Raw genomic sequence first — 24728 nt, forward strand, 5'->3', positions numbered from 1 at the left:
TGATCGAAATGCAGCGATGAAGACCGGGTCTTGTGGGGGCTGCGCTCCCTCCTGGTGGTTTCTCCGGAGGCGGATTTGAATTTTCTCTGCACGCGAATCGGCCGTCTCGTACCTTCCATACGCACTCCAAAGTCTGCCTTGCCGTGGGGCCGATAACTGTATCGGGAGGGTTACCTCGATCCGTGGCGACGCACCACTGCCCAGCTGACGTGGCTTTGATGGAGAATACGTATAGCGCAAAATCGCGTCAGGGAACAATTCAGCGAGCTCCTTTACTTTCTATCTTTGCTTTTTTCTCCCAGGGTGTGAATGGTTCCTCGAGCGGGGGCAGGAGACAAGAGAAGATGAGGAGCTACTACTTGGTTTCGGTGTCGCCGATTCATCCTAGCTGTGCTTGTAGCCGGGATCACTGGAACTGAATTCTTCGCCCTTTCGCTGATGCGGAGAATGTACATAGAGTCTATATAAGGGGCCTGCTTTCCCGGTCTGTTTGGACGTGAGAGAACAAACAATATGCACTGTGGAGTTTAACCCTCGCCAGTTACGATTTCCCTTCCCTAATAACCATGGCCGTGGATATGGACTTCATCATCCCGTACTGCCCACTTCCCCCCAAGCCTCCCAAGCCTCTCCAGCCTCTCCCCACCAAGCCCTCTATTCGTGAACACCATCTTCTCCAGCCCACTCCTATGACCCCAGCACAATTCATCATCCCTGAACCACTGTTAACCACCCATTCACCTCCCTGGCCCCCTCTTCACTTCCGTAGAGATAACCTAGGTGGCCCGGACAGCCAGATCGGCGTTCGAGCATCGAACGCTCCGTTGAACGAGTTCGATACTGCGCTGGAACGTCTGGACGTCGTGGAGGTGGTTGACATGAGCAGTCGCAGTTCCACCGACCGGGATGATGTTGAGCCGTCCAGGGCCCGTGTCGCCGGCGTGATCCAAGGTAAGCGCCCTTCATTCGAGTGAAGATCTGCTGGGAGATCTGCTGATCGAAGGTGCAAAATGTTTTCTCCAGGCTCAACCGCGCCGGACGCCAGGCCCCGCCGGGAAGCCTCAAGCGATAGACCCTCACGGAAGGCTGATCGATCATCACCTCAGAAAATCACCCCTCCTCTCTCCGATCGCGGTCACGATCCGGCGCTCGACGAGTGTGAACCGAAAGCCTCATGTCCTCCGCCTGGCCTGGTAGGTTTCTCTGACCAACACCCGTACAGTTTAGCGACGCTACCGAGATCAGTAGGCTGCAAGGGTAAGTCAGCTCCCACCTCTTTCTTTTGATTTGTCTGTGGTGCTCTGCCTTCTGACACCGCCTTCGGCAGAACAACCGATCCTCGTGGACTTGGAGAGTGATGGAGAAAATCCTCCGAACGATGATGAATCCAGGAGGACTATTGGTCTCGATGTGGGCGCCGGTGCCACGGGCGGAGGGATTGTAGGTACACCTTCCAGCACGGGAGCCAAATCGGAGCCTGGAACTCCCGTCAGCCCTGGAAAGCGCGCTGGGAAAGGGTGCAGGCTGATGGGGCGGGGACGCGTGCGACGCACGGATGTTCGAGTCGAGATTCCTTCTCCGCCAGACGCTCTCGAGGAGAGAGAGGGCCGAGGCGACAGGAGCGACCCCAGCGACAACAGTGACTTCAATCACTCCAGCGACTGCAGCAGCGGCGACGACGATGAGGCGTATCGGGAAAGTGATGATGATGACCATGTCGCTAGGCGGCCACGCAAGCGGCGGAAACTCTGGACGCGGCGGTCCTCCAGGTCCGTCGTCACTTCTGCTGCTTGCACGGGAGATCCCTCTCCGGCTGCTGTGGTAAACGATAAGCCAGGGAAACTGAATCCGACGACGAAGCATAGTGAAAACCCGGCCCGTGATTCTTCCAGTGTGTCCACTGTCTCACCAGATGATGCAGTGACAAACCGCTCAGGCGACGACATACCGGTCTCCGGCTTCCTTTCAAGCTACGTGGCCGGGTCCAGAGTGTGCTACACTATAACATTCTGTCACGAGGAGACCGGCCGGCTCCTGTCGGCGAATGCAAACGATCTGTCGAGCCCCGGCCGAGAAGGGCGGCGGTCTGTCGCGACCGGTAGACGTGTGCCTTTTACCTCGGAGGATGACGCGCTGCTGAGGGAACTCAAGGAGGACGGCGAGCCATGGGATGAGATCACCAAGCGCTTCCCGGGTAGATCCAAGGCGACTCTGCAGGTGCGGTACTCCACCAAGCTGAAGCATCACACCCCGCCGCCAACTCGCAAGTCGAAGTCGAAGTCGAGGCCGAGAAAACATGGATACCGTTGAGCGAGAATATCAGCAGCTACAAAGAGACTGCCACAGCTATTCACGTACCCTCTACTTACAGAAATCTCCCTTTGCCATGGGATGAAGTGGCCACTTCCGGTGTGTCCCACGCCAGTGTCTCTCCACGGAGTAGGGAGTAGGGGTGGCTGGTTGAAAAGGTACTGGATCCTGGGATCCGCGCGCGAGGGGGCAAGTCAACGAGAGATCGCGCAGCGGGCGGTGGACGCGGGATTGTAAAGCCCATTGGTTAGGATCTTCGTCTGTGTATTTGTCAATATCAATTTACCATGTCTGTCTAGATGTTTCGTGTTTGATCTGTTACGTTCGTTTGATTCTATTTCGCTTCTCATCTTTGTTCCGGCCCAGGAGCTCTATTGATCCAGCCGTATCATTCCCGCCCAAGGTCTACTTGGCTACGCCCATGGTATGGTATTTTTCTTTGTGTGTGTTCCTTTGTTTGTGTCTTTGTTTGTTTGCTCTTCCCCCTCTTTTCTTTGCGCCTCACTTTTGTTTTTCTTCGAATCATTTATATTTATATTCTTAAACTGTAATAAATCATACCGCAAATCGACTCGAAATTCGCGCCTCAACAGAACCCTGTAGCTATCTAGAAACCCGTCTGGTTTGTAACAGGGGCATTTGCCGCAATGGCGAATGCGAACTATGACATGCGAAGACCTTCAGCAACCTCCTCCTCGAACACCAAGGGCGGCAACAATACATCTCCGCAAGACGAAATCATGGAGATCCATAGCCAGGTTGCTCGAGATGATGAAAATACTTAACCGAATGTCCGCGATACTCGAGATGATCGAAACAGGGAGTAAAGAACGATATGATACCGATCTACAGGCCTCTACGAGAGAAGATCGGGATGCAGCGCGTAACATTTCAGTACTGGTTTGATTATTTCCATACCCAGCCGATTGCTGACCGTCCAGCTGATCCACATTTGATGTTGCTACATTTTGTGCTCAGAACCCACGTGAGCCCCAGGGCTTCTCCTGAAGTTGAATGAACCCCGAATCCGGCTTAGCGCATTAGCGGCGAGCAGGGAATGGCGCTTCGATGGACATTCAAGCCCAAAAGTCTATCTCGCCTACGTCCATGGTATGGTATTTTCTTTGTGTTTGTTCCTTTGTTTGCTCTTCCCCCCCTTCTTTTCTTTGTCTCTCACTTTGGTTCTTCTTCGAACCATTACAGTTCGTGTATTTTGTCTAGCCCCAGAGAAAAGTATAAAAGCCACCCCGATTCTGGATATCCATATATACATTCTTAAACCGTAATAAATCATCAACTGGAAATTTGTATCTCAACAGAAACCCCGTCGCTCTTTTCATTTGCAATAGGATGAATTTAAAGCATTCACCGCCATGCCGAATGCCAACCGTGGCATGCGAAGACTTTCGTCAACCCCTTCGGACGTCCAAAGGCGGCGACATGAGTAATGAATGGAAGGAAATGGACATCGAGTTATTGAGATTGTTGGTTCCTTGCCGTGGTTATATAAAGAGTTATTAGGTAGCAATGCTTTGTCTGCACTAGATTCATACAATTGTAGTTTTGGGAAGCATCACAGTGTCGATAAGTTGGCTCATGCAGGCTTTGCATTCCAAATTAACTGAGAGTTCTTCTGTTTAGGTTTCGGGCGTCCATCCTCCGCGCTATATAGGCTTTTGATCAAATATTTACTGCCAAGGCTTTCTCTCTGCATCTCATTTTACATTTCCGTCATTCTTATTCGCGACCAATGTCAACTCAAACTGGGAGACCAACGAAGATTACTGTTGCAAAAGTCTTCTTACTCAACAACCGCGTAATTTGCATTTGCCCAGGAACACACCGGGCGACCGTATGCTTGTTCCTCACTTTCGGTTGTGCTAAATGTCATGCCTTGGTGCCGTTTTAACTGGGTTCCATAAGCTAAAATCTCGCATGAATCAAGGGGGAAGAGCTTTACCTTTTGAAGGCGAAACAAAAGTAGTTCAAGTTTGCCTTTCTCACTTTGAGTGTAGCATAGGAAGTCTTCTCTTTTGCGTATCATAAAGGAACTATGAGGCCATAACTTTGCAGAGCTGAAATCAACAAGAAATGCACGGCCATCATTTGATCCCATTATATTTCGTGGAAACAGGTCACCATGGGCGATGTCCATATTGTGTAGATGATTGAGCTGATCTCGCAAACTCTGCGCTCCAGCGGGAGTAACACTAGCCTTGTCGATGGTACACCCATCAATGTATTCGAGCAACAGTCCACAAATAGGGTCTTCAGTTGTATTTGTTCTCCGCCGCCATTCTAGCTTCCATTCCAAGCTTTGTTCCTGGGCTTTATCAAGCTTGAGCCAGCCATGGCAACAAGGCCCAACCACTCCGCTTAGATTGTTTTCAATCAAGTAATCATACACTTGACATTCAACGATAAAGGGGTCTTTCTCCCATGCATTTCTTTCGAACCGTGATTCCGGCCAGTCAGGTTGCGTCAGGGTGTACTAAGGATATCGTTATTGTAAGCAAGGGTTTAATTGAGCAGAGGAATGCCGCTAAGGTGTTCTGTACCAATTTGAGAGCATATATTTTGCGGTTAAGTCGTACTTTGAAGAGATAGCTATGGCTTCCAGTGAACAATAGCTCTAGAAACTCGATATCAGGCAGGAGGTGGCTAAGATCGTTGATGAAAGGACACTTCTTCTTGTGGTGTTTTAACCACACAGTCCAGCATGTATGCTTGCGTTTAGATAAGAACGCCCGTTGGAGATCCATAGAAAGTAAAGAAGTAGTCGTGGTGTCGGTGCAAGCAGATAAAATCTCTGGAAAGAGCGAATTGCAATGCTGGGAGGTTAAGAGATGTGTGGCCTAATCAGTGTGGGCGAGGTTATGGCTGTATCCACGTGATATCAATCAACTCCGTTTATGATTGGCTTGACGTGCAGCGTACCACCAGGGTATCAACTATGGGAAACGTTGAAGGTCCCGAGGCCCACTGCCTCCTGTCAGTGGTCCTTGGCATTAACGTAGAGGAAGACTTTTAATTGGTGATCACCGACGATACACGCAAATTTAGTCTGAGATGTTCCCTGGAGGATAAATTAAAAGGCGGGGTTCTTGGGGTTTCTAACCGGGTCTGGAGGTCGTCGGGTCGGCGGTCCGATTGGAAATCCATATCAACTCCGCAAACGAGCTTGGCACTCTTCGTTGAGCACGTTCACTCCCCACCCGTCGTCCAAACCTTGTTTAGTATGAGATTGGTCATACAAATGTTACTCATCACGCCAAACAGCAATAGACTGTTTTCATGAGGTGAAGGCTTTTCCCATAGTTCTCGGGCATCTTTCCTAAGTGCTTAACCACTCTTGGAGAAATAAATATACCGGTCATTGTCTTGTTTTGGTCAATTTAAGCTTCAATTATTGCTTGATTTTGCCCTTTTACCCCAAACGACTCTATTTGGAGAATAGTTATTACCCTTTCCAATCCGCGGTCATGTCTACCCTGCTTGAATATCTTTCAGTCGTTGACCCCAGTTTGGATCGAACCAATGCCAAAAAAGGGACTAATTCGTTTAATAGAGACTGGGAAGATTTGGAGGGCGTTGAGGAATGGACAGATTTTACCTATGAAAACTTGATTGCTATGCTAGGCAACGTCCTCACTCAGCCATACCAGCAACATGAGTTTGACCCCCCCGCACCAGTTCGACGCTCCGCTTGTTGTATTGTCAATGAGCCAACTGTTACTGCCGTCCTCTTGAAATGGAATCATACCATTGTCGACTGCGCTCTGGAGCTAGCATCCAAGGCATCAAGTACCATCCCGGCGATATCTTGGACCTTAGGCAATCACTCTAGCCTTCGTGGCGAGACAGTTTTGCCGGACTGGGCTGGGATTTATTCTAACATGGGTTTTCCCCCCAGCAATCGGGTTCCGGGTGATACCAAAGTGTCTGGGAAGTGGAACACAGATCAGCAACACGATCACTCAAAACAAGAGGAATTTTATAAACCACTCCGTCTAGTGGTTCACTACGCGAAGCTGTTCAACACCAGATACGCTTATATCATATCGGACAAAGAATTAGTTTGTATCAGAAGGACACTTTCAGAATATGAAGGGGTTTCACTGGCTGCTGGCCGTCCAGCACGTATCAGTCAGGCTCCTGCCACTCCAATCAGACAATTCGATCGGCTTTCACAAGAACCCACAACACCTTCGCCTAGAACAGATTCAAGTCCACCATTCCGAGTGGTGATTCCACATCCACACTCTCAGCAGAGGGACGAACGATACCTTACCCCAGAGCATAGAACCAGAGTTAGGCAGAATAGTATTGTTTCTATCTCTGCGCTGTCAAATATGTCACTTGATTCTCCCAGTTTGCTACTATCATCACCAAGCAATATAAGATCCTCCCCCTCTGCTTATACTGCTGACGGAAACCTCGATGTGAATGAAGGCAATGTCCAAATAGCTGTGATCCCATGGGGTGAAAACAGACCAAGGCATCTAACTATCAATCTTGCACTCTTCTGGCTTCATATCTTGGCAGGATGTGATATTACTTTGCAATCATCATATCCTACTCTGGGAAAGGAGTTGACCGAGAGGAAGTTCTGAACATGAAAAGTGGGTCCTTATTTGCTTGCTTCTTACCTTTTCTTTTATGTTATCTGGCTCTGGAAAAGAGAAGTGCAGTCAAATGCCTTTTAGCGTCACCACTAGTCGAGATCGGAGGAATTATTATTAGACTTCTGGTGAATATGTTGATGCTGGGAACTTATAATTTTTTCTTTTGGAATCATCAGGTTTCAATTTCTTTTTTAATCCCTCCAACGTTGCGCAGTTCAAGTGAACAACTTTTGCCCCCGTTGTGGCTCCTAGGCTATGGGTCAACAATTTTCCGGTCAGCCTGTTATTTGGGGTTTCTCAGCATATATCTCTTCTCGAATTATTAGAAGCAACAAACTATTTTAGACTTCTGCCAAGTCCTGGTACTTTCTGGACCAATATGATGGTGTCTTTGAAATTGAATTGTTGTTTACTGTTTGTCCATCTCAATCATTCCTCGCTACATCAAGCGGCGTTGGCTGCTTGTATCGCGGTCAAACTAAGCCCAGATATTGCACGCGCGGCATCCCTTTTGGCGCAGACGAACGTGGAAGGCTCTGCTGCACCGATTCCGATTGGCCCGAAGTCTTCTGTGTCTCGATTCAACAATCTAATTTGGCTCAGCTCTCCATCTCGAATCCAAGCAACCAGATCAGCCTGGAGCGCTGTAGGGAATTGCTCCGTCGGAATTCCGCCTCAAAGTTCAAAGAATGGCGCCATTGAACTTAGTTGGATAACTACGCACGAAGAGCCGCTACAATAATGACCATTGCTGCCTTCATGTGTTCTCGTGCTCTTGCTCAGGCGCTCATCTCGAAGGTTAGAACATATCCCACCCCATTATCCCTCTGAGCATATACACCAGTTTCTTTGACTCTCACTTTTGTTTTTCCAATCAACCTGTATTGTCCAGCTCTGAAGGAGTACATGTAAATATCATAAGCCAAATCCACCATCAAAAGCTGCCGTTCCTTTGACATTCAAGAGTTTCTCCCGATTATGAATATCCGGTTTCTTCATCAATACGTTTCATTTTCTCCTTGCATATCTTCTCCGTTCTAATTCTTGTAGCCTGGCATCAGAACAGCCGAAAAATCAAAAAGTCTGGACGCTGAGTACAATTTCTACTGTGGAAAAGATAGATAGATCTCTGATTCGCATACTGGGCAAAGTTTATCTTCAGTAAAGAACGTCTAGAGCGTTAACAATTTCGGAAGGTTTGATATTACTCCATCGTTACTTGGATCCTTTCGAAAGTGATAGCAGGTCGCTGGGCGAAAGTCAAGAACCAGGCTCTAGGCCAGCGTTGAGCAGCAGTCCAATGCAGGAAATTTGTTTGCATAATTCATTGAAACAACGACGCACGGAATCGCTAACAAATAACCAACCGGAAAACCCCATAGCCTAGACAAAGTGGGGCCAAAAATCGTTCATTTGGACTTGATGCGCAACCTGGAGGGGTTAGAAGAGGTTTGCCACGTGATACCCAGAAACAATGGCAGAAAAGATTTACCGCCCTAGATGACATGGATTGTGGCGATTTGGCCCACCTCGGATTTCGCTCTCCAAGCCTGTTCTTGCATAATTGTCCCTCTACCAATGTTAAAATTGCTCTCTTAATATGGATTTATACGAGTGTAGATAAAGATGTGATTTGCCTCGGTGGTTCCTTCCCGGCTGTGGTTAGGGCACAGCTAATGTGCCTGCGGCTGGGATTACACATGGCAGCAATTTTCCTAACCAAACAATAGCCGATGGAAATGTCTTGCGCGCGTGTATTGATACAATGATGAAATGGCTGATAGGGACAAATTCTTTAGATTGAGGCTGTATCTTAGCATAATCCAAATTTGCATGGACTTCTATAATTTTTTATACGCCCGTCATCCACCACTGTTTACTAGGGTGAGGTTTTCTTTGCGCTACGTCTTGTTTATTGAAAATGGGGTTCCCTAGGTGCTCCAACAAGACCATAAAAAGGTCTTGTCTTCCTGCTCTGTTCATCAGCTCGAGAAGCGATCAGGAGATATAAGAGTTGATATTCGCGTTCAACGCAGAAACAGTCCCTACTTAGAATAGAAGTTGAACTAGAATTCATCACTACATACCTTCCTGCGTAAGATTTTCTTCTGTTGTTCCAACTTTTCGACCCGGCACGCATGCAAAGGTGCATTGCAAGTTCCTGATGCTCCTGTAGAAGGGATACGAATCTGCCAGATTTCTGCAGCTTCTCCAGCCTCTGCACTGCCAACCACAGAATCCGGTCGCTGAGAGGATCCTCAGAGGCCTTATAGCCCATCTCTGTCTCCGCGATCTCCAGTAGATCGCATACGACCGTATCAGAGTAGCTAGAGCCCACTCCATCCAGGCTCTTGTAGATTATCGCCGCTGCCGCATCCTGCATTCGAGGACAGAAAAGTCTCTCGCCGAGTACATGTACTCGCATATGGAGAGGTATGATCGTTTCATGCGACGTCCCTGACCCGTTCTCCCAGCCATCTCTCTCGATAGAGCCACTCGATAAAGAAACCGAAGGTAGCGGGTTGAACACCTTCAAGTTCCACTTTCTGCTCTTGGCCTTCAGTAAAACGATCTCGTCTCAAAGCAGCTTTGAAATAGGAGGAGGCCTTAACTAAAAGGCGTGAGTGTAAGTGGAAGGTTAGGGCTGAGTCAGAGAGATCGACGATGACGGGAACAATTGGTGATGATAGATATCTACACGAGTGACGATGAGCTTTAATTGTTTGATGCCCGAACATTTAGGATGTAGTTTTCACTCTGAAAACTTTTCCTCATCGGAATCATCAAGGGCCGGGGAACTGGTCGGCGCCAAAGTAGTCTCCGTGTCGGGGGTTGGCATTTTGTAGCGGTAGCTGTAACAATAACTGCTGTTGGGTATGGCGGGATAGGATAAATTCTAGGCTAAACTATGGGCATGGTATCTTGTAAAATCACCCCGCCAAAAGTGACGTCATAGGAGTTCATGATAGGCTACTGAAACGATGACGTAGTGGCAACTTAAAGCATTTTCTAGGTCTAGCATTCTCCTTGTCAAGCGGTCTCTCTATCAAGCATTCTAGGGTTCTCACACCCAATATACCAAACCACAACTTTGGATCGAAAACTGTGGCCTGCAATCTAAAATCGTGGCCTGGAGTTGCAAGCGCCGCAACAAAATGACCGATCACTCAAAATAACCTTTTGACAGAAGTGTCGTTTTGAAATGTTCCTTTGGCTCAAAGGCCACCCTTTTTCTGGACCCTCGCCCGTAGCTATAAAATGAAAGCTCTTCTCATAGGGATACAGTATGTAAGAGCAGTCAAGTCTCAGAGCCTTTATTTTCTATTGTATTCCAGCGACATAAGCCATCAAGCTCAAAGGGGGTCAAAAAATCATGGAGTGATCTCAAAAGCCTCGTCCAGATATGTTATCGACGGAAAGGGACGCTGCGGCGTATGCTGCGTAGCTTGATGAGGGGCTCTATATAAGTTTCAAGCTCCTTTTTTATGGACAAAAGGGATTAATGTGGCTCCCATATGTACATACGGCCGATAATTTCCATTCTCCGAGAGTACAGACATAAATTGCAGTGTATTTTTTGTTAGAAATGGGTAAATTACTGGACATTACTTCTAGCACAATTGCCTCATTACTGAAGATTTGGGGGGTGTATACTAGCAAGACGAGTGGGTCTGATTGGCCTTACACTCAAATTCTAAATATGAGGCTGTTGCAAGTACCCTTACTACATTGGGTAATGTTTGTTATTAAATACATGCATTCTGTCGTTGCAAAATCCGCCTATCAAAAACATCAATTCGCGCTCTCGGACATCTCGAGGTCTCCCTTCAATTGCGCCGTCCCTTCTTCACATACAACCTGCAAATCACATATCTGTTCCTCAATATATTCCAGGCCTCGACGAAGCGCATCATCTTCCAATGCATGGCACAGTGTACATGTACACTCAATCTGCTTCAAACGTCCGTATACTTCCCAGAGGGAGGCTATTTGCGCTCTAAACTGATCCCGTTCCAGCAGTTCTAAATCCTTACTCAATGCCAATATCGTAAAACCGGCCAAGCTGGCACCCGCCTTAGAAAGCTTGTTGAATTCCGTGAGAAAGTCTCGGAGATATTTTTGAATGTCATCAGTTGTCTCGGCGCTGATAAGACACTCAAGAGGTCGGCCTAGGTCACTAATACGCTGCTCTATATCCTGTCTCATTCGCAGCACCGCGCGGAGAGATTCCTGATTAAGATAAGCACTCAGAAACAACTTATACGGACACGACTAACTTACCATGATGGAGCGAGCCGATGATATACCCTCTGGTAGGCTCTCCGTTGCTATTAAATTATATTTAGCCTAAGGGAAAGAAAGAAATTTGAGAGCGTATAACTTTGTCTTTGAAACAAGAGCAGAAGCACTTGTATTTATACTTCCCTTTGCTCCTGTAACTTCTCCAGACCATGCAAGCGACATATTTACTCTCTGAACAATCAGAATATGGGGATTGAAATTGTACTTTGAGGAAGGCCGGCTATTCCCATTTAGAATTAAAGCAGGCCGAACAGATGTGGTAAAGCGTGCTGTCAGGAAGACGCATCATAGTAATCACTGTACTTAAGCCCAAGACTAGTATAATCTTTTACACTGAAACATGATGTGTGACTAAAATAAAATATTTTGGCTAGTTAAAGGCATCAAACTGGATTACAGTATTTGTACAATTGTTTCCTGGTGTGCGTGGGTGTTGGAGTAAATAAAGCTATAACCTATCAAAATAAAAATAAAGTGTAGAAATACCTGCCTGAGAGAGCCTTGGAATCCGGTGAACTGTTATCAACCATTAGATAGGGATAAAAAAGTTACATCAAAAAGTTGAATTACCAAAACTTTAGCGGCGAGAATTTGGGAGGGTGAATCCTGGAGTGTGGGAACGATAAAGAATGCAATCTTGCCTCAAAAAACACGGATCAACATTTTCCCGGAGTAACACATCAAGCCGAGACAGCCAGGTCTAGGTTATTTACGTGTTGGGCCTAGTCTAGCGCCCAGGAGAAAACTGCCCAATGAGCGCCGGAGTGCGCCATGCCCCTCCAAAAATGATTTCTTGCTCTCTGTACTGAATGGTGGGGTTGGGAATAACGCCGCAACTTATGCAAGCGCTCACGCAAAGCCCTTCAGCACTATCGATTTTTTTCCCACTCCGATTCCCCTCTTCGTATTAGTAGCTGGCAAACACAGGGCTGATTCTTCCTGTCCTCCAAAACTCAGTCCTAGGAGATGAGTTTGCAAACATAGTACAAGATGTGTGGGTGGCGGAAGCAAAAAGATACACCTTTTCCGCGTCTTCCAGTAGCCGGCTAAGAAAAGCCAAAATAGCCTGTTGTCAAGACAATAATGGCAGGCAAAATGAAACTGAAGTTATATGTAGGCTCGCCCATTCTAGTGGAGAATCTTGGGCGAATAATGAGGAAATTAGTGAGATTATTGGTCATATCCAGATCACATGGCACATTTTACTGCCAGCATGTCCCACCGCCTTGAATCAGCGGGGCTGAAAATTGTCGATTTCGATAGCTCTGCAACACTTGAAATCGTTCAATATTTTGGGAGATTGAAGAACGTATTTATTATAAATATTATGTAAGTGCTCAAGGAGTTTTCTCTATCTCCAGGACAGAGCTAACGTGTTAATCAGTTGTTGAAAATGGCTGAAACAGACCACCTTAAAAAGAAACAACCTTCCGAGTCCGCAAAAAAAGAGTTGGAGTTAGTAGCGGAATGGATAGGGGGAAATGACATTCGATGGGAATACCTAGGAGGAGGGCTATACGAGTGTATTGATGCGATGTTGGATGACAAGCTTAGTCGATATGTTGAAGAATTGGTGCGTTTGGCTGCCTGATATGGTGATGCGGTAGCTCATAGGAATGTGTTGAAAAGGAAGAACCCGAATCTCGACATCGCGTTTTTCGAGTACCTGGATCCAAATATGCCCGTATCCTCGCGTCTGGCGGAGTGGCTCATATACACCCTATCCGTGTACATGGGGAAGCCGCAACAGTTGACGCAATACCCGTCCAAGTCGGAGAGTATATAACAATACGGAAGGAAGTACGTGTTGAACTTGCGACGGATTTCTTGGTTATATCAAAGGGCAAGCCAAAGAGGGAAAACGACCACGATTCTGGGGATCGAGAGTAGCCTGTTATGTCTGGGAATATTCCGGCAAATTTTGCCCATCACCATCGAGGCGCGGTTGCACAAATTCATCACTATCAACATCAAAGGCCACCTGTACCCATACATCACTATCAACATCAAACGGCAGCACCCATTCATCGCTATCAACATCATAATAGGGTGGCGGCGAATCCGCATTGTCAACATTTAAGGACGGCAATAAACACCTATCATCGACGTCCGCCGCTGAATGGGCTTCAATTTGTGGGAAGCATTGGTCAACTCCATCTGGCTGGAAAATGTCTGTTCCATTCATGTCTTGTCTGGCTGTAACTAGAGCCAAATTAGTCAATACACTTAGCACTTACGTCATACGCCGTACCTTTATTTTGTTCAATTTCCCCACAACTTGTTCCACTAGACAGCAGCCCAAAATCTAGTTGTGACGTACTTATCTCTTCGACATTGAACGGGGGTGGATCGCTGTCAGCGCGATTCCGTGCGATATATTGGTGGCCATCAACTACTGTGTTGGAATCTATATATCCAATTAGACCGCAACCAAAAGGGCGGAAATAGACACGTGCGAGGTACAATGTCAGAGCGGCGAATTTACAGCGTACCTTTTTGTGGGTTTTCAGCTGGGATCGATAGAGCTCCTGTGATAGTTCTCGAATCCGCCGTACGATCGAGTAATTGAATGGACGACGATGCAAAGCCATCAGCAGCAGGTGGAGGAGGGGGTCGGTGCAGTGTATCAATATTCTGCTGTTTTGCGCTGTCGTGAGTTGAAGCTACCGATACCGCTGCCACGAGAAGTTGCATTGACGTATGACACCTGTTAATCGTGCCGGGCTGATGTTTTTCGGAGATGTCTGCTCGCGAGCCGGGGCATGGCCGTTTTGCACTGGATTCGTCACTCTCCCTGTGCCTCTTAGGGGTCCTCGGGGTAAGGAAAGCATCTTCTACAAGGGGCTGATATCTCTCTTTTAGCCCTTGGACAATACTGTTCCCAAGCGCATGGAGGTTCCACTCGCGCATGACATTTTGAAAACCGATGTTGATGAGATGTTGTGCGGCGGAATTTTTATATTTACGGTACCGTCTTTCAGTGTACCTGGGTCATGTCAGTCGTGAACCGTTTGATGGAATAGCTGACTTACTCGGTTTCTGAGACGTTGAGCGGCAACAGAAGTAGGCAACCTGGATGCTCGAACTCCTTAACCCATTCATCATATCCACGACCCAGCTCAGCCCAGAGATCAAGTTGGCTGTCAATTGTATTAACTTTTAGCTGAAGTGATGGAGACTGCTTTATGACTTTTTTGGCCAGTGTATTTCGTGCACGATACACCCATCTGTTGCCATCATGGTATCCACAGTTTTGGATTGACTGGAAGAAATAGAACAGGTCGAATCGTCGGCGAATCCTGAGAACATCAGCATTCACTTCACACTGGTGAATCTTGCGAAACAACGCGCCCCAACCTGATGCCTTGGGGACGTTTTGCGGTTGGTCTTCAAAGAAGGTCTCATGGTTCTTTGTCCATTCCTTCAAAACTTCCTGTAGTGTGCCGGGAATGGTGGCGACCGATAACTTGAAGACTTTATAAACGTTCGTCACAACGCCTCCAGACGAGCCTCCCGCATCGCTAGAGAGCTCTTTATCGCCAGAAGAATATGTCAGGTTTCCAAATGAGTCTTCCGCATCGCTAGAGAGCTCTTTATCGCCAGAAGAATATGTCAGGTTTCCCAATGAGCCTCCCGCATCGTTAGAAGAGTCGCTAGATGTGTCACCATGGTTGTGCCAACCACACACATCCTGTCTGTCATCCGTTGATCTATTCTGGTCTCCGGTATGCAAAATTGCAACAATTTTGCTCAAGGTTAACTTCTCTAAGGCCGGGAGAGAATGGTAACAAAATTTGTATATGTCAGGCGATAAGTATTTCTCATTCTCATTGAGGAAGTGAGCAAGTTGATTGAGGAGGCTACCAAGCTGCGCGACGACTTGTTCTGGGTGATCCGACATCTTGGTAGCCAGGAAGAAATAAAATCACAGTTGAAAAGTGCGAGAATCGAGTCTCCCAGCCTCGTTTCGTCTTGTTGTGTCTAGCACCTGACATTACCGCCAAGATTTTGCGATGTTTTTGATTAATCGCAGAATCTTGGCGGTCCATGCACGCCAGTTCTTGTGATCAGGGAAGCGTGCTGTGGATCCCACTGTTAGGTATGTGGTCATCGGGAAATTTCCCCCGTCTTCCAGGAGCGCCCTAGCATGCCTCCAGCGTGGCTGCTGTTGTGCTCTTCACCTAGGCTATTGCAATACATGTGGAATGGTGGCTGCAACAGCAAAGCCCAATGCCCAGGAGTATGCAAACCAGGGGGCCAGACTGCGTCGGGGCACCGGGAAACTTGCGTTCATCAACTGGGTGCGCGAGTGCGATATACAAACCCAGCTTGAGTCCGTGCCATCCTCATGCAAAGGGATCACAACAGATTTGTACAGACCCTGGACAACTCCGTCCAAAATTTGCTGGAGTGAGGATGGCATATCCCCTTGTATCGAAAAAGCCCCATTCGAGGCACACAGAGAGTGGCCGCCCGATAGTTATAAACCACAAGACATCACTCCCCGACGGATCATTTCAAAATGGACCACCTTGGCTGCCTTTTCTTACAAAATGTATGCTAACATCTCATATGCGCTTCTGTCGTTAGCGCTCATCGTGTTAAGTGCGGTGCATCTCATCCTGCTTACCGTTCACCGCCCCCAGCCTCACCGTTTGCCTGAGATATCAATCTTCGTTCTCTTCATCTGCGTCAATGCTGTTGTCATTGGCGTTGGTCTATCAGGCTTAAGACGCGGGGGTGAGCAGTCCCTTCTACCGGGATGGTGATGATAAATGCTAAATGCTTGTTTCAGATACGCCAGCATTCTACTATCCCTTGGGAATATGTACAGCATTTCCGCTAGCCCTTGAGGTATGTTATTCCCAGTCCCCTGTTTTGGTCCTCGCTAATCGCGACGTCTAGATGATTCGGCAGACCAAAATCCAGGCTGGACCTCTTACGAACGCCCTGCTGCATCGATTATTTCTAGGATATGGTTTTCTGTCCCCGGCGGTAAAGCTCGGGTTGATCTTATGGTGTGTGCTCTTCTCCCCAATCTTGATAGGCCTTGTGCTCATTGAGTTAGCTCGGTCGTCTACGAGGCGTCGGTGAAAGCTACAGCTGTGGTTGTGTCTATCGACTACACGGTACTTGTGATTGCCGGTCTGCTTTTTTGGCGCGGAATTCGCGGTATACCATCTCAGGGCCCCGTAATCCGTGAAGTTACAATCCATGCACTTCTTGTTCTCGTAACAGCAGGGTTTGCCGCAGGTGGACTCGTCCACGACTGGCCCTTCTGGATCGAAGTAAGTTCAGTGAAACCACAGCTCTCGCTCCAATATGTGCTGACATGGCTCTTAGGTGATGTTGATTATCACTCTTGGTGCCTATATGGCTCGAAATATCTCCGCTCAGTCTATTGAACCGGGAAACGCAGTGCCGTTAGCGAATTTCAGCAATGACACCATTTCCTGTTTCTGATTGCATTGGAATGTGGCTGCCTGTGGATACTAGTTGGTGTAGCAAGGGCCCATGATCTTCTAAATTTACTTGCTTCTAATTGCTTGAATGTTGAATAGTTTTAGCTATTTCCATTTAATACCATAACAATATTAATTGACCTAACTTGCAGGTTTCATTTCTGCTCCCTCCTTGTCTTTGTCCTTGCTGGGAAGCTTGTCGTGCGGCTGGATGCTTCTACTTCACAAAATAGGCGAACCCATAAGTATCCTGTTTGACGGGCTTATCACCCCAGAAGGATATTAAAGGTAAAGACTCAAGCACAATTTCTCCAGAGCTAACACGATATTCTTCGCTTGCATGGTCTGGCGAAGGTACAGTTGAGTACGCAGTTACTTTAGGCACGGCAGCAAGCAAAGTGATTCTGGTTTTGAGAGGTATATGGTTCTCTTAGAATGTTCTTTTCATTGTGTGGCTAACACCTCAGATAGGCGGAAGAGAACAAGCACCCTAGCGATGCGAGAAAATGCAGAACCCAACAAAAGAACCGACAGATCTCAAGATCGAGATGACGACCAAACCACGGCCCATGTTCCACAGACCGAAATAGGGAGGAAAAGGCGAACCGAAGTTCGCCAACGTCTGAGGCTCTACTGCTGTGTATGTAGGGAGGATGTTAGCAGCGGGGGGGAATGTCAACTATGTGGCCATACATCGTGTCCGGAGTGCTTGCACGAAAGGAGACTGCGTAGGGAAAGATCTGTTGATCGATCACACAAACCGAACCAAGCGAATAGATGTCATGATGCTCAGACAAACAACCAAACGCGCGCAGTCCCGGCGACGCTTAGCCAAGCTTTCGAGATCGATGAAGACCCGGAAACAGAAACAGACTCTGTGCTCGAGATGTTGCCTTATTCTGAACTGAAGCAGAAGTGGAGAGAGCAACAACAAAAACGGCAGACCTGGGTTAATCGAGCCATCAAGTGCTGCAACTGCGAAGTAACTGGCTCGGCGGTCAACAAATGCGCATGTGAGCATGAGTATTGCGGAATATGCTTTCATTATTCTGTTGACTAGTTGCAAGGAAAATGATTGGTTACCCAAAAATAGAATCTTGCTGGTTACATTTTCACAGACTTTCAGGTCAACAATTTTTCCGACAGCTTAAGCACGCAGAATGCCTTCATAAAAAAGCTTCTCTAGATTTTGACCCTATCAGCTTTCAGGCCAGTTACAATATTTCAAGATGTAGAATGTATATTGCAATAGGTTAGGTGACATCACAACTAATTATGGCTACCCTTTGTGTGTCTCGTTCACCGAGAGATAATCGAGGGGCCATGCAAATATCGGCTCCGGTTGGGCGAGGTGTATCTGCTCTTAACATTCCAAAGGTGATAAGAAGCGGTTCTTGCCTCCATTGACATCCCCTTAAAATATTTCCCACAAACCAACCCGGCAGATTTTGTCTTGTGGAGATGGTGAGTTCCACACCACCTATCCATTCTCTCTATACTAAGAAATTTCAGGAGCCCAATTCCCTCGGCGCGAGACAGTCAACCACATGTTCAACCCACCAGCGAAGATATCGCGATAGAAATTTCACTGGTTGTTTGACCTGCAAGGCAAGGCATGTCAAATGTGATGAAGCAGCACCTGCCTGTCGCAACTGCATAAAAAGGGGTTTGCACTGCGATGGCGCCCAGAATGAAATACTCTTCAAATTCTTCGACCCCAGCCAGGCGTCGTCCGGTTTTGTAAAGAGACAGCATAAAGCTTTTAGAAGGGAAACGGCCAAAAACCACGGTGTCTCCAGCTCACACCCATTGCCATATAAGGACCCAACTTCCCCCTGTCTACGTTCCGTGGATTTACAAAGTGGGACCCACGCTTCCACGGAATCTCTTGCCATGGTGAGTCTGCTATTCTTCACCTACTTAAGGAGAGCGCAGCTAACGTAGGCAAGGACAACCCCACCACTGGTGACGGCAAGCCCCCGTTTCAATCTACTCCCAATGATGAGGCTCGCGATCTCCAGTCCCATTCATCCAGCTATAACCCGTACTCGATTGATGAAGCTAATTGCTACTCAGACTATTCTGATATCCGTGGTGATGTATGGAATACAAATGGAATTGACATCACCAATGCTAATTCTAAATAGATATGTCGCGGCGATGAAAATGCACCCTTGGCTTTCATTGTTTTCATCTCAGAGCCTGTACTTCAAGAGCGGCTGGAGTATCTGAAGGCTCATACTTCAGAGCTGCACAAGCAACGCAGTGTCTTTCGCACATTCTCCGAGCTTAGAGTTGATGGACCTCTGGCATTACCATACGCGCTCTGTCTGGTAAAGACTCTCCGACAACACGCAGGGCAGCAATTGTTGATGAACAGATGAATGATACCATCCTCTTCCTCTCCACACGATTGAGAGGGCTGCTGTCAACACATCTGTTATATACTCATCGAGATCGCATAAGTCGTGCATCACTTCTACTTCAACGACCGGTGTTCTACAAGCGTTCAGACTTGCCAGGAAATATCTGGCAAGAGAGCACTGTTTTGGATTTCAGCCTGGATGGCCTAACTGTGACATTGCACCTTAGTAATTATCGCGTTCTCAAAGTGTCTGATGAGCTTTGGAAGGGGTTCAACTCCTTGGCTTCGGGTATTGCTGATCCGGCCGTGATGTTTGGCGTTGGCTAATGTATTTTATGACTTTCTCGGCCGGTTTGCTACTGCAGGAGGATAATGTTGTTGGTTAATTTTATGTTCAGGTACAAAGTCTTAGGGTTGCCGTAGTACCATCCAATCTCCTAATTCTTCACTCATTCGCATTCGCCTGTTAGCATACACACTCTTAATGATGATTTTTCACGCCGGGACCCATATAACGCCTCATTGCTGGCGGGAGAACACGAAGAATCGAGGGGTGAGCTGCTCAAAATGAGACGCATCCTATTTACACGCTGGTTGCATGCACTGATCCCATAACTGGTACATGTACTGTAGGCCATTAGCGCAGACTAGGGGCCGAAGGCAAGGCATATAAAACTATGGCAGGGGCAGCCATTCCAATAGATTGTTTAATCACACTTTTTTTTTTTTTTTTTCCCCTTCTCCGTTTTCCTTGTAAGCAAGAGTGGGCGGATTGGTATGGTATAAGAATGCTTGATTGCCCAGTGTGTCTGCCCTGGATCATTCAACCAAACCTTTATTCCTACGAAGTTTTCTGAGGCACGCACATAAAACATCATTGGCATTATAGAAGATAGGTAAAGAATCCCTTACACACCGCAATGCAGGTATCAAGGTTTGCTCACAAATCTATCAGGTACCGTAATGGCAGCTACAGTCCATGTCTACCGCATTCACGATCCGGAACCCTCCGTGATTCCTCGCACTGGGCTATCCCCTCAGTATGCCTATGGAGCCCATGTGTTTCGTTGGAAAGAGTATTTGTTTATCACCTCCAACAAGAAGCCGAATGTCTCCGGAGTCCAAGACATTTCTTTGAAAGGGCTCAGCGATGAGCAAGGCTTTCTCCACGCTGCAGCTGCTTCTCGGAAAGCACCTCAAGTTGTTGAACAAGCATATCTGGAGATTATAAATAACGAAGAGCTCGCAGGAGAATTTACAGCCGTCTGTGACCGTTGCGATGCAGTGATGATCGAGTATCTGGAAATCGTGAAGACCGAATGGTTGAAATTTGCCGAGGCATTCGAGTCTGGGCTCCAATGCCTTCTTCAAACGACTAAGGAGGCAGAAGTAGAGAAGGCCCTAAAGCAGTTGAAGAATTGTCTGCATATCCTCAGAGATAGCATGGGAAACGTCACCCACGAACAACAAACGGAGAACATCCAACACCCCAAGAGCTGGGCGCTCGACTCCCTCCTCTGTCTTCTCGGGGATTGTCTAGGCAGGATGGAAATGATCAAATGGGCATTCGATATGGCTAAACCATCTAAAGGGCCATATGACCTGCTCCGTCTTCGGGGTGATTTGATGTACATCAAGGGACGATACAAGCAGGGGATAGGGGAACTGGACGAGAACCTGGCCCGTCTGACGGCAAATGACGATGCTGCAACATCAACCCTGGTAGGTACTTCCATTTCACCTGCTGCTCTTCTCCGCTCACCGTTTCCAATAGACCGGAAGGCCTACTGTCCACCAAAGTCTTCTGCATCTATGCATTGTTCTTCTTGAGTCCCAGCCTTCAATCACAGCCCACCGCCTCAGACGGCAGCTGGATATTATGAACTGGCAGCCAACCAACTGGGAAAAAACCTGCAATGAATCCGATGATCTTTCTGATGACAATTACCTTGATATCGCGCTTACTTTAGAGGACCTCGAGGTATTTGAAGGCATCAGATTAACAGGAGAGATGGTGAAGGAACAGTACACAGCTCTGATGAGAGAACTGAGAAGGCTCGCTGGTGATATAGCGCCTGGTGTACCCAAAAGTGATGATTTTTCTCTCGCTGCGAACGTGATCCTAATCTGCACATGTATTGGGGTCCATGCGGTCGCCCCCCAGCTGGAGGACGATTTCTATGCCAGGACGGATTTTGAGAATCATGCTGCTGAGCTCAGCAGATCGCCACTGTACCGGGAAAAGCGGATCTCTTCTGAGGGCGCAGCAGACGAACTCGACCGCATTATCCTCCCTTTACGACCCAACAGAGACCCGGCTCCGTCCCCTGAAATCAAAGACAGCGATGTCTCTCGCCTACCACTGCCTGAGAGGCGGTTGGGTAAAAGACTGAGTGATGGCGATTTAAGCCAACAGAAACGGTCGAAAATGTCGGAGGCAAGTGATTTCTGGTGAAGTTGGTTGTTCTAGCTAGGCGAGCTACAAATGATGCCGGACAATCTTTTGAATTCTATATTGTTTCGTAAATATCAGGCGCAATTGGGATGTTTGTTCCTGGTTGATACTTTGTTAAAATCAAAGAAAAATGATTGGTCAAAATAGAAAATCCTTGCTTTGCGCCAAATGAATACTTGCACCCGGAGTTTCCTGGTTGGTAATTTTGTTAAATCAAAGAAAAATGATTGGTTACCCAAAAATAGAATCATCCTTGTTTGTGCCAATAAGAAATAGTAAATTCCGGATGCTGAAAACCTCAGCTATGTCAGATTCTAAACTATACACAGCTGGAATTAAGGGCTCCCATCGCAAGTGATGGCTTGTACTGCCTTGCTGCATATGGTCCGCTTGCTGCACTTATCCTCCTGACTTATAAAGAATGGCTACGCGTATTTTGAGCTTAAAATAATGACAAGGTCATTAAAATCCTACCAAACCCGGAATCCTTTTAGAAGCTGCCTATATCCTCCTCATGCTTGGTGCAAGGGAATCTTCCGTCAGCGGTGTATAGTTTCCCAGCGCTAGACCCATACAAGCCACAATGAGAGCCCATCTCTCGATTCCAGCGGTGAAAAGTTCCCCAGTTATTGTGGATACACAATAGCGTGTACATATCCGTCCCCTGCACCAAGTACCAAGCCAAATTTTTGTCTCTCGCTTGTTTTGACAATCATCACTAGCCCCCTTGCCTCGGCCATCCACACTTGTTACCCACAGGAGGAAGTTGTTCCCGTAGCTGCATGATCTTTTGCCTTGCACATGCGCCCTGTTACATGCATGCACCGCTAGAATCAAACGACGGAAAATTCCCCTGCACCAAACATGAGAAGGGATCTTGTCATTTAGGCCTGCATGAACTCGGCTGCCTTGTTATGCGCATGCGCCAGGCGTGCACCAGGCACTGGCCCCAGCAGAAAGAGATTTTAAAATATAGGTTCTAAAAGGATTCCGGGTTTGGTAGGTTTGGGCTGCAAAAACGGCTTCTCTCATAATTTGCCTGATTGCTAAACTCAACCAGACCAATGATTGAGAGACTACCAGTGTGATCCAGCTGCAGTTGTTGTGCCACGAATTCTTTGCTTTGGGGATTATACAGTCCGGGTTTGGCTGTATAATCATAGATGGCCAGCTTGGTGAAAATGTTACTGGCGCCTGTAAATATGGTCAATGCCCTCAGCCCTTCTATATATTCATAGCCTATTGGGTATGGATGGCCATGAACATATTGATTCCCAGTTGGGTTGGGCGAAGCGAAGATCTGGCTTGCATTCTGGACCTTGTTGTGTCTCTCGCTAGACTCCATAAAGAGAGGCCTTGCTTCCACTCTTCCCTCATCTCTTATTCTGTGCATACACAATGCTAGCTGGCATGGGATCACAGGATCCAAAACAAGTGACCAATCTCAACCATCTCCTCAGCCCCGTTCCAAAAGACTTTTTAGCTGTTCTCTAGTTTTACCCTTCCTTTTATCTTTAGTTGTAATAGCCGCCGTGTGGTTATCTGTCCAGTTGATCAAAATATTTCTCCAGTGACAAAGCAAGAGCCAGTGCTCTTTAGCACACGAACCGCGATTGACCCTGCTCCAGTGAACCCAGTCCTCGCTATTCTTTGCCAGGACAGTGACAAATTGTTGAGAATGGATGTCCGATCGCTTTTGAATCCTCCAGATGAGGGAGAGAGGAAAGTGATTGCTGCCGTTGCATCAACAGAGAAGATATCTCAGCCTCCATCAATAACCCAAGGCCAGATCAATTTTCCACACAGGGTAAGATTTCTCCAGCTTATGGGTCATACTTCTGGCTGATTTAATGCGCGCAGGAGCAAATGACAACTGTGGATGCAACCTGCTGCCCCCATGAACGCGCTGAAAAAAGATATGAATGCTCGGTGTAAGTTGTTTGCACGAAAAGACAATATGAACATACATCTAAAAACTGTCTGCCAGGAACACCTTGAGAAACCCAGCGCCTTCCACCCCAACAGGCAAGAAACGGTCCGCCGCTGTCGTCGAAGATGAGGAGCGTCGAATTTCAGTGGGCTATTCACATGGCAATGCCTCTGGTGAAAACCAGCCTTGGGGTGGTTCTCATATTCAAACCGGAAACACTGAACATCTGCGAACACACTATGATTTTACAATATCAAACCCGGATGCTCCAGCGACGCCGGGGTTCCTTCCCACTCCCACTCCGGTTCAAATTACCCCTGCTCCTGCCACAGTATCTAGCACCCTATTTCCTGATGGTTGGGTGCCAGACCCATATGTCTCACCTCAGTTGGAGGATGTTTTGAAATTTAAAACTGCCTCATTGGGCGTTCCGCATGACCCCGAACCACCAGAAACAACTATCATGATTCACCATTATGATGTTGAGGAGTTGCCATTCGAGATATTGACGTCAGAAGCTGCCAGAATATACGATGTTATTTTGACAACCGAAATGGGATGTCTTGCAGAAGATGCAAATATCTCATGTGTTGGAAAGTTGAGTGAAAACCAGTGGATCAATCTGGTCAAATGGCATCGAAGCCTCATTGATCACCACTATGATTTACTCATATGTACGCAACATCCAATCACCAACGGAGAAATTTTGGAGATTCCTGTTAAATATAACATGCCGTCACGCATGCTGCACCAAGGAATCTATGCCTTGCTAAAAATCATGAAAGCTCGACGACCGGACAGTCATGATTACATGATTTCCTTCATCTACTATGCGTACGGCCTATTGACGCTGCTTATAGATATGGTCCCCGGATTAAAAAATTTGTGGCTTGAATGTCTTGGTGACCTGACCAGCTACATGATGTGTCTTGAGGATACGGATTCTGATGAGAGGGAGACCTGGAATGAAATTTCATCGAGTTGGTATCACAAGGCCCTTGATGAGAACCCTGGAAAGGGAAGTCTCTACCACCGACTTGGTAATCTTTCAAAACCCAACATGGGTGGGCAATTGTTCTGTTACTCCAGGTCTCTTATGGCAACCAAACGATACGAAAGGTCAAAGAGCTCCGTTGAGTCTGCCTTTAACATGGCATTGGACTCAATTCAGAAGCAGAATGTCACCCCGCCAGACTTACCATCTTGGTTTGTGGGCTCGCATGCTATGCTTCTTCGCGGTGGTTCAATCCACAAGTTCATTGAGTATGTGAACAAGTAC

The 24728-nt window shown here is 47.2% G+C and overlaps 7 protein-coding genes across 7 annotated transcripts; 3 read left to right on the top strand and 4 right to left on the bottom strand.

Annotated features, from left to right (window-relative positions):
* Positions 1 to 566: 566 nt before the first annotated feature.
* On the top strand, positions 567 to 2310 carry HCAG_09057 (predicted protein; the record flags this gene model as incomplete). Its single annotated transcript, XM_001535974.1, has 4 exons — positions 567 to 951; positions 1024 to 1193; positions 1223 to 1244; positions 1328 to 2310. The coding sequence occupies 4 exons, from the start codon at positions 567 to 569 to the stop codon at positions 2308 to 2310; spliced, it is 1560 nt and encodes a 519-aa protein (XP_001536024.1).
* A 1594-nt stretch (positions 2311 to 3904) lies between these two features.
* HCAG_09058 (predicted protein) lies at positions 3905 to 5072 on the bottom strand (the record flags this gene model as incomplete). The annotated part of the gene is made up of 3 exons (XM_001535975.1): positions 3905 to 3974; positions 4116 to 4801; positions 4905 to 5072. The coding sequence occupies 3 exons, from the start codon at positions 5070 to 5072 to the stop codon at positions 3905 to 3907; spliced, it is 924 nt and encodes a 307-aa protein (XP_001536025.1).
* A 3714-nt stretch (positions 5073 to 8786) lies between these two features.
* On the bottom strand, positions 8787 to 9318 carry HCAG_09059 (predicted protein; the record flags this gene model as incomplete). Its single annotated transcript, XM_001535976.1, has 2 exons — positions 8787 to 8910; positions 9023 to 9318. 2 exons carry the CDS (start codon positions 9316 to 9318, stop codon positions 8787 to 8789), a joined length of 420 nt encoding a protein of 139 aa, XP_001536026.1.
* A 1409-nt stretch (positions 9319 to 10727) lies between these two features.
* On the bottom strand, positions 10728 to 11399 carry HCAG_09060 (predicted protein; the record flags this gene model as incomplete). Its single annotated transcript, XM_001535977.1, has 3 exons — positions 10728 to 11165; positions 11217 to 11263; positions 11357 to 11399. The coding sequence occupies 3 exons, from the start codon at positions 11397 to 11399 to the stop codon at positions 10728 to 10730; spliced, it is 528 nt and encodes a 175-aa protein (XP_001536027.1).
* A 1732-nt stretch (positions 11400 to 13131) lies between these two features.
* On the bottom strand, positions 13132 to 15138 carry HCAG_09061 (predicted protein; the record flags this gene model as incomplete). Its single annotated transcript, XM_001535978.1, has 4 exons — positions 13132 to 13433; positions 13558 to 13644; positions 13730 to 14223; positions 14270 to 15138. 4 exons carry the CDS (start codon positions 15136 to 15138, stop codon positions 13132 to 13134), a joined length of 1752 nt encoding a protein of 583 aa, XP_001536028.1.
* Positions 15139 to 15442: 304 nt separating this feature from the next.
* Positions 15443 to 21519, top strand: HCAG_09062 (predicted protein; the record flags this gene model as incomplete). Its single annotated transcript, XM_001535979.1, has 16 exons — positions 15443 to 15647; positions 15828 to 15977; positions 16033 to 16091; positions 16143 to 16255; positions 16306 to 16525; positions 16581 to 16602; positions 17060 to 17116; positions 17194 to 17339; positions 17493 to 17722; positions 18145 to 18163; positions 18212 to 18595; positions 18649 to 18798; positions 18847 to 19032; positions 19463 to 19529; positions 20020 to 20786; positions 20839 to 21519. The coding sequence occupies 16 exons, from the start codon at positions 15443 to 15445 to the stop codon at positions 21517 to 21519; spliced, it is 3456 nt and encodes a 1151-aa protein (XP_001536029.1).
* A 1678-nt stretch (positions 21520 to 23197) lies between these two features.
* HCAG_09063 (predicted protein) lies at positions 23198 to 24712 on the top strand (the record flags this gene model as incomplete). The annotated part of the gene is made up of 5 exons (XM_001535980.1): positions 23198 to 23326; positions 23380 to 23450; positions 23507 to 24123; positions 24310 to 24513; positions 24621 to 24712. The coding sequence occupies 5 exons, from the start codon at positions 23198 to 23200 to the stop codon at positions 24710 to 24712; spliced, it is 1113 nt and encodes a 370-aa protein (XP_001536030.1).
* Positions 24713 to 24728: the final 16 nt, after the last annotated feature.

The sequence above is a fragment of the Histoplasma capsulatum genome, genomic scaffold (assembly GCF_000149585.1).
Source record: "Histoplasma capsulatum NAm1 scaffold_16 genomic scaffold, whole genome shotgun sequence".
NCBI lineage: Eukaryota > Fungi > Ascomycota > Eurotiomycetes > Onygenales > Ajellomycetaceae > Histoplasma > Histoplasma mississippiense.